Source organism: Dromiciops gliroides, chromosome 5 (assembly GCF_019393635.1).
Source record: "Dromiciops gliroides isolate mDroGli1 chromosome 5, mDroGli1.pri, whole genome shotgun sequence".
Lineage (NCBI taxonomy): Eukaryota > Metazoa > Chordata > Mammalia > Microbiotheria > Microbiotheriidae > Dromiciops > Dromiciops gliroides.
Genome location: NC_057865.1, coordinates 19,876,604 through 19,896,297, shown reverse-complemented (window position 1 = coordinate 19,896,297; position 19,694 = coordinate 19,876,604). Strand labels below are relative to the sequence as shown.

Sequence of the window (19,694 nt, the reverse complement as noted above, 5' to 3'; positions counted from 1 at the left end):
AAGATCTCTTCTAGTTTGTGCCACTGTGGGAAGTTTATAAGGAAGCAAGAACGATGATTGTTGGCCATGATAGATATATAGCATTGAGAATAGAGACCAGGGCTCTGGTCAGCCAATGGTATTAAGTACCTACTTTGTGTCAAGTACTAGACTAGGCACTGAGGATATAAATACACAAAGTATGAAATGGCCTGTCCTCTTAAGGAGCTGACTCTAACTGAGGATTTCTTTTACTTGTATCCAGAAGCCCTATTTAAGTTTCATTTGGGGAACTAAAGCATTCTTGGAAGGTAATGGGTTCCCCTTCATTGGAGATATTCAAATGAAGATAGGATGGTCAGGATCATTGTATGGGGGGTCTCATTCATGTACAGATTGAACCAGCTGGCCATTCTGAAAGTCTGATATTAAAACATAAGTTACAAGGAATAAGGCCTAGTCCCAAGTAAGAGCTATGAAAAGATTCCTCCTTTGAAGAGGTGGGAGGTACATGGGGCGGCGGGGAAAGACATGGTGTATATTTTCAGATTTTGTGAATGTATTGATCAGTTTTGCTGATTTTTCTTTAAACATGCCTATTATATAGGCTGGCTATGGGAGAGGGAAGCAGGAAGAACCCTGGGAGAACCTGAGAAGTGTCAAAACAAAGGATATCAATAAAAACATATTTAAAATTATTTTAAATCCCAGAAGAGCAGGGGAGGGTTTGCATGGGATCTGGGGTGAACAGATCAGCCAGCTCAAGTCATGTTGGGGGAGGGAGTGTGGGTGTACATTACTAATGGTCTCTTCATCAGAGTTCAGACATCTGAGTTAAGGGCTCCCTTTCTCCAACTGACTGACTCTGTATGTGTGTGTGTGTGTGTGTGTGTGTATGTACTTGGACATACCCATGTATTTCCTGAATTGTTTTCCAAAAACATGGTTACTTAGGGCCCATATTTCCGAGCAACTTTCTGGTTCTGCTCAAACACTATCCTGCCCCAAAGTGAAGCCTGTCTTATCATCAGATTAAAAGATCCCCTTAATCTTCTGAGTCAAATCTTGGCTTTACCTCTGCAGCAGAGATGGTCCTTATCTCCAACTGTGCCGCTGACCCCCATATTTCCATTCATTGTTGACAATTTCAGCTCCAAGAAATTGATTTATAAATAAAATCCTTAATAAATATGAAATCTCTATTAAGCAGGGAGGGCCTCAGGCAGACCACAGTACCAGTGAGACTCCTTGAGGTGGGAAAGGGGGCCATGAAAATACCCATCAACCTTTTTGTGATGAAAAATCCAGGCTCAAATACTGTCCATGGCAACTGTGTGCCAGTGAATAGTGCAAGAGGTTGCTAATGCAGTGACTGTGACTCTATCCAGAAGGAACTTAACAAGTGTTTTTCCTTTCATTCAGTAATTGCTTGTTGATTTGATTCTATCTTTCCAGTTTCCAGAGATTACAATCTAAAGATAGGCTGTGGCTTTTTCTTTTCCTTTGAAGAATTCTCCTTTTTAGCTACAAATTAGACAAGCAGAGCCTCCCTATCTTCTTTCATCTATAGACATGCCTAGGACAGCCCAGAGTTTCTCTTTGGCCATGCTCCCTGTTCTGTGATGGAGAGAGAATTGGGATTATGTGTGTTCCCATGAATCTGTGGCTTTAAAAGATATATGGTTGGGGGGGGCAGCTAGGTGGCACAGTGGATAGAGCACCGGCCCTGGATTCAGGAGTACTTGAGTTCAAATCCAGCCTCAGACACTTGACACTTACTAGCTGAGTGACCCTGGGCAAGTCACTTAACCCCCATTGCCCCGCCAAAAGAAAAAAAAGATATATGATTGGGCATAGGGGAGGTAGGAGAGAAGAAAAGCCATAAAAGCATAGGTTTAGATCTATAAGGGAGATCATGTCTAATTCCTTATTTTACAGAGGAGGGAACGGAGGCTTAAAGGACATAAGTGACTTTCCTACAGTTGCATATTAAGTCCCAGAGGCAGGATTTGAACCCAGGTCTTCCTTACCGAGTCTACTGCACCACTAAATTAGGAGGCAAACAACTCATGGGAAGGCACAGAGCTTCACCAGAGTTTGACTTCTGTTCAAAAGGTGAAGCTGGGCCTGGGGGAGGAAGCCTGCACTTACCAAGGAGGGGATGAATCAGACGGGAGGGAGGCATTTCCCTGCATGCTTCAGTATCTATGTTTCTGTGAGGGGTGGGCTGATCACGTGGCAGGAATGTGAGGTTCACCAATGGTCAGCCCACAGGCTGTGCCACGATCCTCATTATATTTGATGGCCCCCAACACATTGAGTAAATTCCCTGTAGTGAAAGGATGTAAGGGAGGGTAAGGACCAGAGACACTCAGGATGGGTGAAGAAGGATGGGATGAACTGTAATACCCACTGATGAGATCACAGATACTGAACCGCAATACAGATTCTTCAGTCTAAGGGAATACTCTGTTCAGAAACAGCTGAAAACATTTCTACCCCCATAGGAACCAAGCACACCAAAGAGAGATCTCGAAGCTCATGGGTGCTCAGAACCATACACAGTGGGGTGTATGCTCTTTGAGGACAGGCACCCAAGGTCTTCCCAGCACCCAAGCACAGCATTTGCAAGTAGGTACTGGAATGTTTGTTGGAATGAATCATGGGAAGGAAAAATGTGACAGGCAGCCTTGCAGGCAGAGGACAGAACATTAGGTAGGACTGGCTGCTTCTGCGATTAATGACCGGGTTAGAGAAAGAGCAACAGTCATTGTTTGTATGGAAACAAAATTCCTTCTCTCCTTTTTTTTTTATTAAGGGTCATATTTACATTAGGCAACAAAATCCACATATTGAAAATAGGAGGGAAGGGCGCAGGAAGGGTAGAGAGCATGACATTCTGGTCATTCCGTGCTGACTGGTGACATCCATTTCCTGTAGTATGAGTATGTTGCTTGTTCATCCATTCTGTAAGGCATTTTGGGGTTTCATTACCTAGCTGGTGCGATTAGACTATGAAATCATGTCACTGACAAGTTGCCATGAACTCTTGAACATGGGGACTAGCTAAAACTTCTCTAAAGGTGATTCCAAAATTTTTAAGACACAGGAAGGGTCAGCCCATGTGGCTATTTACAGTCATGGAATGAACACTGGACAGGAAGAGGAAGAAGTACCCTCTCTCCAATACCACTAATCAGGCTGGGGCAAAACTCTTCTTTGCACGGATTTGGACAAATGGGCTGCCGCATATCTGAGCATATTTAAAAAATAAATGGCTAAAATAAAAGACAGCTACAACACTGATTCAAAGCCTTGCAAATGACCTAACTATAATAAATAAGGGCTCGCTTCTGAACTGGTTTGTCAGATGAAAAACAAAAACTTGAGTTTGGTGTGGTTGCCGATGGCATTCCCAGACAGATCCTCCAGCCTCTTGTATGGACCAGGGCATGATGATGGGACTTTGACTTCATCTGTCTTCTTACCGTAGAGTTTTCAGTGGTAACTGTAAAGATAATACAATTCTGAGGATTGGTGAGAAAGGTTGCCTCAACTCCCTGATCTGGTCAAGGGCATGGGATCTGGTGTAATGGTTCTTCCAGGCCCCCAGATACCCACTTGGACCCCTTCAAGCTCTAAATATAGGATTCTCTGATTCTTCAAACTCTGAGATGCCACAATTGTCCAAGGGCCACCTGTTCCCTACCCAAGCGAGCCCTAGATGGCTACTTGTAAAGAAAATCTCCAAAAGTAGGAGGTACAATGATTTTCTCTTTTAACCCTTTGTGGCAGAGCTGAGTTGGGTTAGATGGTCCCAGCATGAGCACAGAGCACATCTGATTTTTTTCTCATCAGAAATCAAACATGAAGTTAAAATGGAATGAAATCATTGACAAAGTTGACTATGTGAGGATTCATGCTCCCCTAGAATCCACTAGGGGCAAGCACTGGTCACCTCTAATCTAACTGGTAAGTGACTTGCCTAGGATTCCAAGATAGACCTACTAGAAATGTGGGAGAGGAACTGAAGTCATTCTGCCCCCTAGCTTAGTGATTTCACTATGGACCACTCAGGTTTAGGTGCATAAATGAACACAAACATCCCTTGGAGGTCCATTCCTGATAGGTGTGACTCCCCAAGAGGCTACCTCTCCAAGGAAATTGGCATGACCTTTTGTGACTGTTCTTAACAAGTATCCCATGGGGGCAGCTAGGTGGCACAATGGATAAAGCACTGGCCCTGGATTCAGGAGGACCTGAGTTCAAATCCAGCCTCAAACACTTGACACTTACTAGCTATGTGACCCTGGGCAAGTCACTTAACGCCCATTTGCCCTGCAAAAAAACCAACCAAACAAAAACCAAACAAAACCAAAAAACAAGTATCCAAGTATCCCATGATGCTGAGGACTTGGACATTTTGGGCTAGAGCTTCAAATTTCATCAGAGTAAACATTCATTAGACAGGGGATTCCAACTAACAAAAAGGATTTCCTGGATATAGGAATGATTAGATATTGAAGGAGGCTCCCAGGGGAATCTGAAATGGCCATTTTTAGGAACAAGACTGGCTCTGGATCTTCTGGATAAAGTGTATTGATTCCTGCAGTTGGGGGAAACAGTGCCCCCAGTAGATGCTTATTGATGATAACTTCCATTTATAAAGCACTTTAAATGTTACAAAGATGATCATCCTCGTCATTATAGTATTCTGTGATTAATACTAGTTAGGAAAAATTTAGGAGCTAAGTTCCTTCCAAATGATCTCTGGGGACCCTCAACTTAAAAGCAGTGTAGCCTGAAGGACAGGGTGCTGATCTTGGAGTCAGGAAGGCCTGGGTGTGAATGATCTCAGATGTAACCCTGGGGAAGTCATTTAATATCTCTCAGCTTCAGTTTCCCCATCTCTAAAATGGTAGCACCGTTCTCACAGAATTGTTGGGAATATCAAATGAGAGAATGACTATAAAGTTCGGTGCTCTGTCCATGGTGCTGATGCTGATGCTGGAGATGGCCTCTCGGAGATTTCCTGATCTAAGGTTCTAAGGGTGGTTCTCAAGGGGCCGGCCACACCACCTTCATCTTCCACCTGGCTACCGGGTTGGGGAGAGTTGGCAAAAAGAACCAACTGTTGTCACAAATGGAAAAAGTGAAATGCCAGTATAGGTAGAGATAGATGGAATGTTTCCAACAATAACTTTTAAAGGTAAGAACTGAAGCTCCACCGTCAGATGAGGGAAGTCAGCTCTGGGGCTTAGGAAGCCCAAGTATCTTCAGCTGGGATAAGAGACCATCCTGGATCCCCCAAGGTACTTCCCCCGCTCATGTCCCCTTTGGGCCTTTCTTGTGACTGGGAGCTGTGCTGTGATTTAGATCATACATTTAGAGCAGAAAGAGACCTAAACACTCATCTTTATTGAACACCCTTATTTTACAGATGAGAAAACTAGCGCCTATCCCATATAGCCCTCTTTAGGAATAGCCACAGCCTCTTAAAGATGCCCCAAGAGAGCCTGGGCAAGCCCCCTGTTCACACTCAGATATTAAAACCATATGTTTCTCATCTTTTTTTCATTTTTCCATTGAAGGAAAAATGGGGATAAACTTTCGACTAGAGAGAGAAAGTGTGCTGTGGCTCATACTCTGGCCCCCCGGAGAGAATGCCAGACCGTGTTTTGACGTTCAGAGACCTGTTGTTACCTGAGAATTTCGACCCTTGGCATCCTCATTTCCCCGGCCAGTCGCCTCTGCTGGGAGCCAGGAACCTGGAGTTGGGCCTTAAAAGAGTAGAGGTGATTAATTAATCAGGAGTAATTGGCACATCAGGGGCTCAGGACAAAGAAACATTTACAAAATCAGCATCTGCAAGGGTAGCAAAGTCACTAATGGTTGTAAGACCTGATCAATTGAAAACCTTAGATTTTTTTGGGGGGGGGTGAGGCAATTGGGGTTAAGTGACTTGCCCAGGGTCACACAGCTAGTGTCAAGTGTCTGAGGCCTGATTTGAACTCAGGTCCTTCTGAATCCAGGGCTGGTGCTCTGTCACTGCGCTACCTAGCTGCCCTGAAAACCTTCAAATTAAGAGGCACTGGACTTGGAGTCAGAAGACCCGGGTTCAAATACTGCCTTAGGCACTTACTTGCTTTGCTGTGTGACTTTGAATAAGTCATTGCATATTTCTAGGTCTCGGTTGTCTCATCTCTAAAACTGAGGGTGTTGGAAGTGACAACCTTTAAGGTCCCTCCTGGCTCTAAACCTACAATGATCCCATGGGTTTCTTGGCATGGGCTAAAACTTCTTACCCAGTTTTAGCTGTCGATGCCCTGTCAGAGGAGGCAAAAGTCCTTGCTACTCTATGTTCTGAATACAGTAAGCACTTTATAAGTGGTCATTGAATGAATGAAAGAATGAATGCATGTATGTGTGGAGACTAGAATAAATGATCCAACTTTCCTTGCCTCTAATAATTCTCATTCATAGCTATTTTAATGAGGTCTGCCTTTCTCTGTCTCCCAGATAATGTCCAAAGTAGCTGGGCTATGAAATTCTGTCATTCTCCTCTGTTCCCACTGGCTTGGTGAAGCTCTGAGTTCCATCTCTGGTTTTTAGTCTTTAACTCTCTCCCAATCCAATCTAATCCAATCCAATCCACATTTACCAAGCACCTAAGATGTGCCAGGGACTGTGTGAAGTGGCTCCCAATCTTCAGTCATTTCAAATGGGCTCCACTGATGTCCTTCACAATTCATTGAGCAATTACTAAGCACCTGGAAGGAGAGGCAGCATAATCTAGTGGCTAAAGAACCGACCTCAAAGGCAGGAGGCCAAGTTCAAGGTCCACTTCTGACTGGGCTGTTTAACCCTGGGCAAATTACTCTCAGTGTCCCCATGTATGCTCAGCTCTGGGGACACAAAAACAAGACAGTCCCTGCCCTCAAGGGGCTTACATGCTATTAGGACACAATCTATAAACGCAGATAAATTAGTACAACATATATACCAAACAATACAAAGTAATTTCAAGAGCATGAGAGCACTAATAATAGGTGAGGGGGGGCGGTGCTCAGGAAAGGTTTTGCATATGAACTGGCTCCTAAGGAAGAAAACAAACATTCATTTAGTGTCTACTATGTGCCAGGCGCTGTGCTAAGTGCTTTACAAATATTAGCTTGGTTGATCCTCACAGCAATCCATCAAGGTAGGTCCTCTTATTGCCCCTATTTTATAGTTGAGAAAACTGAGGCAAATGGTGGTTAAGTGACTTGCCCAGGGTCACATCTGAGTTGTGGTTTGAAGGAAGCTAGGGATGCTGCAAGGCAGAGTTTTGGAAACCTTTTGGACATGGGGACCACCTGTGCAAAATCCATGAGGTAAGAGTTCTCATTTTGGTTTAATTCTTTTAAATTTAATGATCGGGCAGCTAGGTGGCACAGTGGATAAAGCACGGGCCCTGGATTCAGGAGGACCTGAGTTCAAATTCAGCCTCAGACACTTGACACTTAGTAGCTGTGTGACCCTGGGCAAGTCACTTAACAAAAAAGACCAAAAAACCCCCACAACAACCTGAAAGTGTTTGTATTTTCATAGGAAAGCAAAGGGGAGCCCGGAAACTTTAGCTGAGGAATTACACGGTCTCACCTGTGTGGAAATACATCTATATCTGACTTTGCTAACAGTGCAGACGAGAGACTGAGGCGAGGAAGGAGGGGGAGACTGGAGGCAGGGGAAGATATTGAGAAGCTTTTGTATTGTCCTAATTCCTCAATCTGGGGGTCAGCACAGTGCTGACTCTTTTAGGTAAATCAGGATGAGACAGCTATACTTTGTAAATGCATCTCTTTTTATGCTTTTCTATTTGTTCTTTTTCCCTTTTTAAACATTTCGATCTCATCTAGGTGAACTAAGGGGTAAAGAGGTCTTAAACACTTCTGTCAGGATAGAAAGGTGAGGAAACCCCCAGGTATTGGGGATGTTGGGAGTAAGCTGTTTAAAGCCCTGGAAACAGAACAAAGGAAACACCTGGAAGGCACAGAGTGGAGAAAACAGCTAAATATAAGCATAGGATATGAAGAGGGGGGGTAAAGGGGGAGGGAGGGAGGGAGGGAGGGAGAGAGAGAGAGAGAGAGAGAGAGAGAGAGAGAGAGAGAGAGAGAGAGAGAGAAAGAATGTGTGTGTGTATGTTTGCATGTGAGACAAAGGGCACATCACTACTATTGAAACAGGACAATGAATTCCTCGGAGGTAAGATGACATTGCTTTCTCAACCGTGAAGAGTCCAAATCACAAAGGAACCAGGTCAATAGTAAGCCGGGGGCAGGAAGAGACACGGAAGTGTTAGCAGACCGGAATAATCAAAGATCGGCCTTCTATTAATCTAATAGCTTCTAGCTGGGGTTCCCAAGGACGGGCACTCACATGCTCTTTGAGTCTCGCTGGGGACTATTCATGTATCTCTTTTCCAGTCCCCATGCTGAATTGAGAGGGTCAGCTCATTTCTTAAGACCATGAATATCAGTTCCTAGTTGCTTTCACTCCTTCCGAAGATGGGAATAATGAAACACAGAGTCTATTATCCATGTCCCTTCAGGATAGGAATACAGGGTAGGGGGTTGGGGTAGCTAGCCTCCATTTCCACCAAGAACTAAACTCAAAGCAGTGGGCTCTGAGGGCTCTGCATTAAGAGGAAATTTCCTGGCTCTAAACTCCCTAAGATGCTCGAAGAGACTTCAGGACATCTGAAGATTAAGAATCCACTTTTCCTGAATGATTTAGGACACAAGCTCTTAACATATTCTGTGGACAGATTTCAGGGCATCAGTAAACTTGAATGTGAAAAATATTACAACTTTATTTTCACTAACCTCTAAGTGAAATTTAGAATTTCCTTCAATTATTTAAAAACATTAATCTATTCTGAGACCCCCTCTGAGAAAGGATCCAAAGGCTTTACTAGACAGCCCAAGGGGTCACTGACACCAAGAAGGAGGGTAAACAAGATGACTTATTGCCCTGTCCGTTCTCATCACTGTTATTTCCCAAAGCTGCAACAGTGAGAAGAACAAATGAGATGAAATAACTACAACAAATTAAGTTAAATTAAAGAAAGTCAAGAGTAAAAAGGCTTATTTTTCAGTTTGGGACTCCAATACTCCAAATGGATGAGTGATCTCATTGGTTGACCTTCTCCTTCAATGACACATCCCTCAAGCAGTCCCATGTGGCCTCTAGGCCATCTCTCTTGGATCCTTATGTGACCTTTGTCCATCTGTGACCATGAGATCTTCACAGGGGGTCCACCTGGCATGCTGGGGGGCCCTTCTCACTTTCGTGTGACATAGCAAAGGTTCCAGTGGATCACTTGAGTGATCCATCCTTCCCTCTTTCCCACATATTTTTTCTTCAGTGACATTTTTAACTCCTGGCATCTTTCATCTTTCCTTGTTTGTAATGTGTTGTTGCCTGTTCAAACCCACCAGGTGCCCCTGGGTAAAACTTTTTTGATTCTTTGGAGACTGCAGCCTTCAATGGCTCTTCCCAGTACCATCAACCCTTGAAGTAATGTCTTAGTAGAAGTATAATAAAAACCAATTCCTTTCTCTCTTTCTCAGAGCTCTATTATTATCAAGATTAACTCTGTGACTCAGACTCTTTAAATGGCCTGTGGCTCCTTCTCTGATATCAATGATATCCTCTCTACCTGCCTAAATTCCAGCCAATGGTTCTGTGGTTAGTTTGATGGATCTGTGATCTTATTCATGTAGGTAATGACCTCTTCATAGCTTTTCCTAAGAATAATGATGATAGCTAGCATTTATATGGTACTAAAAGTCTGCAAAGCACTTTACGTATGTTATCTTACTGATCCTTACAACAACCCTGGGAGGTAGGTCGGATTATCCTTATTTTGCAGATCAGGAAACAGAGGCTTGGAGAGGTCAAGGAACTTGCCCAGAGTCATACAGCTAGTAAGTATCTGAAGCAGGATTTGAACTGAGGTCTTCCTGACTCCAAGACTGGCATTCTATCCACTGACCCACCATCTTCTCTTCCTTTGTGACTCGTGTCTATCTATGCTTTCCCATAAGTCCTCCACAAGGGTCCATCCATCATGCTGGGGGCCAACCTCTAGCAAAGCAAAACGAAATTCTGCAATTTCCCAAAGGCAATCCAGGGGGTTCATTTCCTCCTGGCCAAGTCTAAGCCCAGCCTGGGGTCCATGCATAGTGCCTGTCCTCGATTCAGGTCCTGACAACCCAACTCTATGGGTTCCCCATCCAAGTGCACATCATATTGTGGATAACAGGCATTCTTCATCCATTTAGTTTTTCTTGTGTGGATAGTTAAGGTAAATTCTTTTGAGAGAGTATGCATTTTACTTAGGAGGCTGTTTCAGCCTAACTGGAGACTTTTTCTTTAGAGGGAGCTCTGTGTGGTCCATCCTCCATGACAATGGCCAACATTTCTGGGAAGCTTACTTGTACTTCTCTTTGTTTTAAGTCTCACCTGTCATGAATAATCAGGAGGTCATCAAAGTTATTCTATTATTATATACTTAAAGGAATCTTAGCTTTTGAGGTATTTGCAGGAGACACTTTGATGGTGAAGTGCCTTTAGGGTGACATTTTGATTTACTGGATCAAATACTTAACAGTAATGGCCTTTTGTATTTTTCATCTGTTTTTCTCCTTTCCAGTTTCATCCTTAAATGCCTGTTTCACGCTCCATTGCTTCTCACTTTTTTTTTTTAATTTTTGCAGGGCAATGAGGGTTAAGTGACTTGCCCAGGGTCACACAGCTAGTTAAGTGTCAAGTGTCTGAGGCTGGATTTGAACTCAGGTACTCCTGAATCCAAGGCCAGTGCTTTATCCACTGAGCCACCTAGCTGCCCCCACTTCTCACTTTTTTTAAACAGGTAAAATGATTTCTATTTCAATTCTTGGAAAAAAATTTTAGAATGGATATTCTCACTGTTTTCTGACATGGTATTATTGCTCATTATTTCTCACTGTCTTTATAAGATATTACAAATGACTTTAATTTGATTTGCCAACAAGTGGACTTTACACAGTGCCTGGCACACAACAGGTACTTAATAAATGCTTACAGACTGGTATTGTCCTGGTTCCATTTCTTTTGCCTGGCTGATAGAGGTAGTTTCTGGATTCTTTCCCCCTCTTCATTATGGTGGACGAATTTCATCAGTTGATGACCATCCACGTTAAAATCTGTCCTTTTATTAATTTCTCATTTCAGTGCTCACAACTTGTTTTGACAGTTAATTTATGCAAACTGATTTGAAAACCTTTGTTGTGGTGGTTGTTCAGTTGTGCCCAAATCTTCATGACCCCATTTGGGGTTTTCTTAGCAAAGATATGGGAGTGGTTTACCAGTTCCTCCTCCAGCTCGATTTACAGATGAAGAAACTGAGGCAAACAGTGTTAAGTGGCTTGTCCAGGGTCATATAGCTAGTAAGTATCTGAGGCCAGAATGGAACTTATTAAGATGAGCTTTCCTGATTCCAAGACCAATGCTTCATCTACTGTGCCACCTAGCTGCCTTTGAAAACCTCAGAATACCATAATTAGCAATGATGATGATGGTGGATCTATCTCAATTGTTCATCCCCTCCTTATTTTTAATCTTTATTTTAATTTGCTATTGATTTTCATCTTTGATCTCACAAGTCAAGAGTTTACCATTTAGGGCAGCTAAGTGGTGCAGTGGATAAAGCACTGGCCCTAGATTCAGGATTACCTGAGTTCAAATCTGGCCTCAGACACTTGACACTTACTAGCTGTGTGACCCTGGGCAAGTCACTTAACCCCCATTGTCCAGCAAAAAAAAAAAAAAAAAGGTTACCATTTAGCCAACTAATTAGGAAGTGACTCATCAGTAATGAGTCTTAACTGCCTTAAAATATATTCAATTTCAGTTTTTATGATGTTATTTGATGTTCCCCATTTCCAGGGCTTCCAAAACCTCTTCATAAGACAAATAATTCAGATTTAGAGGCGTGGAGATTTGCTATTGTCTACAAATTATTGGCTTCTCTCATTTCTCACTCCTCTATCACATTTTTTATTTTTTGCCACTTTCCCCTATATAACCTTTGAATTGAATATATCAGTATAAACATACAGGTATAAGTATATGTGAATGCATATATACACACATATGCAAATGCATATGCATATACATACATATATGCGTGTCTGTCTGTCTGTCTATCTATATAATCTGAATCCTTTGGATGTAAGATAAAACCAATTTTCCCAGGTCCATGAAATGGAAGGATCTCCTTGGAAGGTCAATGACTAATTAAAGTCCTTTATAAATTCATTCATTGAGATGTATCTTGGTCTTATGGATATCATAATGGGAGTAAGGTAGTTTTATTACAAGTCTGTTAAATTTAATACACACTTTAAAACTACATAACTGAAATTTAGTTTCATATGTAAACCCTCTTTTGCTGTTCTTTGTATACTAAAATGTTCATGTTTGTTGATTCTGTTAAGTTTAAAAGAAAAAAGAAAACTGAATTAAAGAAAAAAAGCAATGAATTTGGGGTCAGAGAGTGGACTCCTGACACTGACCTGGGGCAAATTATTAGACCTCAGTCCTCATTTGTAAAAAGGGAATAATAATAAGGCTTTTCTGTCTACCTCATTGGGCTAATGTGGGGCAAATGTTTCAGATAGAACTTAAAGTATTTCTATAAATGTAAGCTAGTATTTTCAATAAATATTCATTAAGCCTTTATTATGCAGAGTAGCATAATGGAAAACCTTGGAATCAGAGCATCTGAATTTGAACCCCAGCTTTGTTACCTATTACTTATGTGACCTTGGATGAGTCACTTGATCTCTGCAGGCCTCAGTTTCTGCCCAGTAAGGCTCCTTCTAGCTCCAGATCTATGACCCATGAGCCTACAAGAGGCTGGATTATATATTCATTATAACATCGCATAATATTTAAAGGAAAATACACAAATAATTGAGAGATCTATGCTTTCATCAGCTGGGGAACTTCTGGTGTGGGAACTCCCCTCCCAACTTATCTGTGATTTCATAGTTAAATATGAGGAAGTTGACAACTGGCTTGAGGCCCCAAGAGTTTAAATGTGTCAGTAGATCCTCCTGCTTCTACTCAATCTAGTACACCGACTTCAGAGAACTGGAGAAAGAAAAAGCATCCTCTGTCTGGTCAATGAGAGATGAGCCATACTCACTTCTGGGGACCTTGCTGGGATATGTCTTCTGACACGGCTTGTATTCATCGGGAGGAGGGAAGTCTTCTACCGAATGAAAAGTAAATTTGGACTCGAAGTCATCTGGACCGAGAGGAAGAAACAGTGAGAAATGTGCCAGTTAATGACAGTCATGGGCACCGAGTCTGGTTTTACTCTAGGGAGTAAAGGGCCCCTCCCCACCCCCGCCAGGGAATTCATCTCGGTGTCCTCTTGCTTAATCACAGGATTCACGTTTAGAGTGATTCCAATTACTCTTCTAAACAATCATTTGGGGCAGAAGAGGGGCAAAGGAAAGGATGGGGAGCCCCAGCCCATTTATAACCACTCCTGTCAAATGTGCACCCCATTCCAACACAAATGACTTTAAAGTGATAGCATTTAAAGTTTAACTGCCTCCAGCAACAAGCATTTCCTGGGCAGGAATTATTTGGAGTGAGGCTGACCTCCAGGCTCCAAAGTCAAAGGTGGCACTGGGCACCTCTGAACTGCCCTGGGCAGCTCTGATAACTGGGGGTTCCTGGGTAAAGGTGAAATAGGGGTGCCTTGCCCCTGTTGTCAAAGGTAACTCTGGCCTCATGAGCAAAAGCTGAGGAGGCTCCCCTGTGGAGCTCGCCGGGCAGGAGCCAGAGGACTCCCTCATATTTCCAATAACCTCATCTCCTTACACTGGCCCCTATTCCCCTACAGCCTTTGTCTCCCCAAACTAGTTGATATGGGGTTGGGACATAACAAGGAATTTGGAACTATTAAAGTTGAAGCTGGCCTGCTAGCTAAATGAGGAGCACACCTTGAGAAGTAAGAGAGATAAGTCCATCTGGTGTGGCTGCTGCCTGCTCAGTGCCAGGGGACAGAGATAACTCCAGATGTCATGACCACCACTTCACTCAAGCTTTCCCCCACCCCCAAAGGGAACTCTCCAGTGTCAGGTCTATGGTCTACGGTCTATAAAAGCTTTTGCCTTTCTTCTGCTCAAGAAGAAATGCGTTTCAGAGAATCATGTCTCCAAACCATTTCTCCCCTAGAGAGTCTATCTCTCTTGGGTCCTTTCTCTAGCACCTAAATAAAAGATTATTTTATTCTAATGGGATTTGTGTGCAAGAGGGTGTCATTCTTTAAAGAGGAATACCTAAGGACCCCCATCATCACCAATTTCCACCATGCCACTACTCATGCCCATTTTAAAGGCTGGTCTTACTCCTCCAGCTTTTCATGGTTGGTTTGTCCCAGATGATAGCTTCGCTTATACAGATGCCTCTGGGAGGGAGTTTGCTACCAGCACAGCTGAGCAGGCACACACATTTTCACCTTTATAACAACCCAAGGAGCAAGAGTGGAATTGGTTCCATAAACATCTGCTTAGTAAACCTCAGAGCCCATGGAACATCTCTCATCTTCCCAAGTCCCTCAGAAAACAGAGACTCTGAAGTGCTGGGTTGGGGGGGGGGGTTGTGTTAGTGGAGGGAGAAGAGATAAGTGGGCTACTTAATTAGGTGCTGTCACATTACCTGTGATGTGCAAGTTTCCATTCCTCAAGGGTGCTCCAGGTTGTGGTGTACCCACCCAGGCCAGGGCCTGCTGACTTTTGCTGGATAGCTCTGTTGTTGGGGATCTTGCTGGGGGTACTGGGGGTGGATTCAGTTTTCCCCCACCTGTACCTGAGGAAGAAGCAGATGTAGCCTTAATGTAGCCAAGTGGGATATGAAGGGAGGAGGTTAACAAAGGTTACATGACTTGCATGGGGTCACACAGCTATTAAGTGACTGAGACGGCATTAGAACTCAGGACTTCCTGAGTATGGGTTTATAGCTCTATTCTCTAGCTCAAGGGAGGTTCAAAGAGATAGTGCAGTTGAACCCTGAAGGAAAATCAAGAGGGGTTTGTATTTCCTTATGAATGTTATTAAAATGTTTTCAATTCAGCATGGTACCTTGTCCATGGATGCTCAATAAATATTTATGGAATGGAACCTATCTTGAATTTTTGTTTTTCTCTACCACTTGACTATAAACTCTGTGAGGCCTGGGAACTGGGTCTAATAACTCTCTGGGGCTCCCATAGTACCTGCCTACAGGACAGGGCCCATACAAATAGGTGGAAAATCTGGAAATATCAGGAAACTGGGAGGCCAGCACAATGCAATAAGAGACCAGTAGAGATATGCCACCCACCCTGGCATCCCATAGTCTGGGTTTCTGTCCCGCTGTATTAATTATAGGGCAGACCCTGAGCCATGTCAGAGAGACCTCTGAGAAGTGGTGGAAAGGACTCTGGCTTCAGAACCAGAATACTCCAATACTTACAATTACTAAGTTATTTGTCATTTATTTCCTCATCTTTCAAATACTTGCCAAGTTCCCTCATGGGACCATGAGGAAAATGCTGTATCCTTTCATGCAAGGCTACCACCATCTGTTTGGCTGTCCACCACTCCCAACATGGGGACTGCTTAGGGAGGGTTCAAAAGATAACAATGTTCTAGGGCTGAAATGGGCCCTGTGAGAAGAGACCAGAGGAACTGCAATGATGGGGCCTAGGGAAGGCAGACCCACAAGCTTCCTTGGAAAGGAACCTTTGGGAAAGGTGAGGTTGGACTTTTCCACCTACCCTGATCCTAGAGGATGGACTTCTGTTACAGCAGGTGGGACTTACTTAGGTCAAAGGCCAAATTTTCTAATCCCAAAGAATAGAAAGGGATTGGGATGAATAACTCAAGGAGATGCGGATATTTACTACTATTTTTTTTATCGGAGTTGGGATTTAATTGGTTTAGGAGACCCAAAATGAGGTAATACCTTGCTTTGAAACTTAAAGTCCTAGGAGGCTGTCTGAGGTAAGTTAGTCAGTCAACTAACATTTGTTAATATTAACATTATTAACAGTGATTTATTAATGATTTACAATTTCTTGACTATATTCAATTAACCTATTTAATGGAGACATGCTTATTGATGGCTAACAGCAATAAAATTTCATTAATTATAATAATTATTAGATATATTCAATTATATATTAATAATTAACATTATTAAATATTTCAAAAATAAAAATATTTCATTCTCACAAAATTTTAAACAGATAGGAGAGAAGGTCTGTCATCAAGTAGCTTTTGGATGTGCTCATGGACACTCATTTGGTCATAACCCGGGCCTTTACTATCTTCTCCCATTAATTCACATACCTGAAAGGGTATCTGAACACATTCGTTTTTGTGTCCCCTCCAACAAGGATATCGGGTACCACTCCTACTGCTTCTGTGCAGTATTTATGAATGGTTTTGATGATTTGTAAAATGATGTACAAAAGTGATCTCTTCTAATCCTCCCAACACTTTTATGGGGTAGAGGCTACCGTTATCAGCTTCCTTAATTTGAAGATAAAGAAACTGATGTCTCCAGAGAGTGACTTCTCTAGGATCACAGAGATACTGCCCCAGCTAGGATACAAACATGGGGTGTTGGGAAGTTTTACTACTCTGGAGCTTGGAAGACCTGTGTCAGATCTTGCCTCTGGTTCTTATTACCCTTGTGACCCTGGTAAATCACTCCTGGATCTGTTTTCTTATCTGGTAAATTAGGATGTTGGACTAGATGCCACTGAGGAATTCCATAACAATAAAAACATCTTCTGACATTGCTTCAGGGGTGTGCTGGTGAATTTTTGCAACCAGCTCTCCAAATGATTCAGGGGTGTGTTGGTGAATGTTTAACAACCAGCTCTCCTCCCCAAAATTTAAATGGACATACCCACAACAGTTTTTAAATTTAATCTACATTATTAACACCTTTTCCAACACTCCATTCCTGTCTAGACATGAAGTCCTGATTTTTGGTGTTTGCTGATTTCTGGGGTTAGGGTTATGTTCACACCAGATATTTAACAACCAGGTCTTTTGTAAGTCAGGAGAAGCTAGATCTAGAGTGCCCCTGGTGGAGGTTCACTTACCTGCCCCTCTGCCAGGTCTTTTCTTCTGCACCAGTATGGTGGACTGAGAGGCTGGAGGAGTGGGTGGAAGGGGCACTGACTGTAGGCTGGCTTTAGGGGACTTGAGAGGCAGTGGAGGGGCAGCGTCACTGTTATTATTGGAGCCTGGTAAAGGTGTCGGGGACAAAGATGGCCTGGGGGAAGGAGACGAATACAGAGGGAGGGGTGGAGGTGGGGGCGGGGGTGGAGGTGTCGGATCCCGAAGATCTGGCGGAGGAGGAGTGGGACTGGAAGCATCTGCAACTTGCCCAGGAAACCCACAGGGGGGAATGAGAGGGAGAGGGGGAGGAGGAGGGGGCACGTTCACTGGCCCGATCGGAGGCTTCGCTGCCTTCTCGCTCTGCAGAGGTAGAGGTGGAGGTGGAGGTGGAGGAGGGGGAGTTGGGGGAGGAGGTGGGGGGGCCATGGTGGGGGGCGGGGGGGCCACTATCTGAGCGCTGGTTTTGGTCAGCAGAGCCGGGGGGGACACGAGGGAGGGCTTGACGATGGCGGAAAGAGACATGGATGGAGGAAGGGGAGGCGGAGGAGGAGGAGGGGGAGGGGTGGTGGGAGGCGGAGGGGCAGGCACGTTGGGACGAGGAGGAACAGATCTTGGAAGGGCAGATGCTTCGGGTGCGTTTCCCAGTCTTGGAGACGAGGGTGGGTTCAGCGGACCGCTGATGCTCTTAGTGGGAAGCCGAGGGGACGGAGCTCTGGACCCAGCACCTGGAACCAAAGCAGTGATCAGCAACATCACCACGAGGCGAGGCCAAGAAGAGCCCAGTGGAGGTGGGCATTGCTAGATGCCCTTCACCAGCCACTCCCGCTTGGTTACTGTGAATAATGAGCCTAGAAAATCTTTCCACTCTCCTGGGAGGAAAAAAACCGAGGACTGGCTTTGTCAGGATGTCTTCCCTGCCCCTTTGTCCTTCATCCCTCCATCTATGGGCACTACAAAAAAATGAAATAAATATATCTAAAAACGCAGCAAAATCAGTTTCTTCTCCTTCCCAGAACCACCCTGATGGATTCTGAGCACTGAATCAGGTGTCAAAAGGCCTTGGTCCAATCAGCAGTGAGATTATGATTAAATCACTTATCTCCTCATCTATAAAATGGGCATAATGACATTTGCCCTGGCTAATTAACCTCACCGGATAATTGTGAATAAAACCTTTGTGATCTTTGAAGGGTTATAAAGATGTGAATTTTTGGAATGATAAGCATTATGGGACAAGCATAGTTTATGATCTCCATAAAAACCCCATTTTCCTCTGCCATTTCTCAATTCGAGACTGAGTTGTAATGTTCTAAATGGGCTCTCGAAAGGACCAAGGCAGCCCCAAAGCTCTGGATGATGCCTAGCTGGGGAGACACTACTGGCGGCTGAGAACTCAGCCAGATGGTGGGTTTCTCTGCTTTTGTCAAAAGCAGTAAATAAACCTACTTAACACAACTACTCCCCTTCCCAAAATTGGTGAAAAGCTTTCTTTGGCTCCCCCCTTCCTTCCCTCTTCTCCTTTCCTATCTCTTCCTACCCTTTTCTTCTTTCCCTTCCCTCTTTCCTTCTTTTCCCTTCCTTTTCTTTCCTCCCCTCTCCCCTTTCCTTTCTCTTTCCTTCTCCCTTTCCCTCAAGGATCTGAAGGCCGAGAACCCCAGTTCAAATTCCACTTGACTCAAGTCAATCACTTTACTTCCCTTGGTCTTCATCATAAAACAAGGAAGTTGGACTACCTGGCCTCAGGTCCCTCCCAGCTCTAGGTCCTTTGTGATCTGAGATGATATTAGAGCCCCAGCATGCTGCTTTGCCTGCTCTGGTTTCCCTTTAGCCCCCTGCCCCCTTACCTGAGCCATCCCTCTGGCCAGCTGGTCTCAGCACAGGAAAGCCCCCTGCAAACAGGCCTCCCAGGGCCTGTGGGTTGCCCCCTCGGGAGTTCCCAGGAGCACCTCCACTTTCTTTGTTGGCTCCTTTCGAAGCTGAGGGGAAAAAAGTTGGGAGATGGCAGAGTGTGAACATCCTGTAGCTCGATCTCAGGGAGAGTCATTCCACTGGAGCTGGTTCTCTACCCACTGACCTACACTGCCTCTCATTCAACCTTCCAGCCTGCAAAAGGCATCCACACGGGAGCTCCTGGAGGCTGAGGCCCGTTTTAGCTTTGTCTTGGTGTCCTCTGCACTTAGCACAGTGAGGAAGTGCCTCTAAATTCCAGTACCCGGCAGTCTGTGGGGGTGGCTCCAGCTAGAAGCCATGCTACCCCAGGGTGCTCTTCAGTTTCCCTCTCCCTCCCCCACAACCCCCTCAGGAGGAATGAAATGCCCCAAGGAGGGGAAAGAGAATCAGCCTCGACCACAGTCGGCTGGAATGTTCTGTGTCCGGAGAGATGTCTGTGCTTAGAAACTACAGAAGATGAAAAAACCAGGAGGAAGCCAGCGGCATGAAATTAAAGCCATCTTTTATCTCCGATTCCCCGAGAAATTGGGACAGAGTGCCTCCTGGTGG

At 44.1% G+C, this 19,694-nt stretch overlaps 1 protein-coding gene across 5 annotated transcripts in view; it reads right to left on the bottom strand.

Annotated features, from left to right (window-relative positions):
- Positions 1-2,745: 2,745 nt before the first annotated feature.
- Positions 2,746-19,694, bottom strand: part of WIPF3 (WAS/WASL interacting protein family member 3) — a 68,411-nt gene continuing 51,462 nt past the window's right edge. For all 5 annotated transcript variants that reach the window (XM_043968699.1, XM_043968696.1, XM_043968697.1 and 2 more), the window contains exons 4-9: positions 19,040-19,171; positions 17,177-17,920; positions 14,740-14,889; positions 13,214-13,315; positions 5,683-5,759; positions 2,746-3,487 (exon numbers count right to left, since the gene is read on the bottom strand). In XM_043968699.1, coding sequence (XP_043824634.1) covers positions 3,464-3,487; positions 5,683-5,759; positions 13,214-13,315; positions 14,740-14,889; positions 17,177-17,920; positions 19,040-19,171 — 1,229 coding nt within the window. In that variant the 3' untranslated portion in view covers positions 2,746-3,463. The remainder of the gene's footprint in view (positions 3,488-5,682; positions 5,760-13,213; positions 13,316-14,739; positions 14,890-17,176; positions 17,921-19,039; positions 19,172-19,694) is intronic.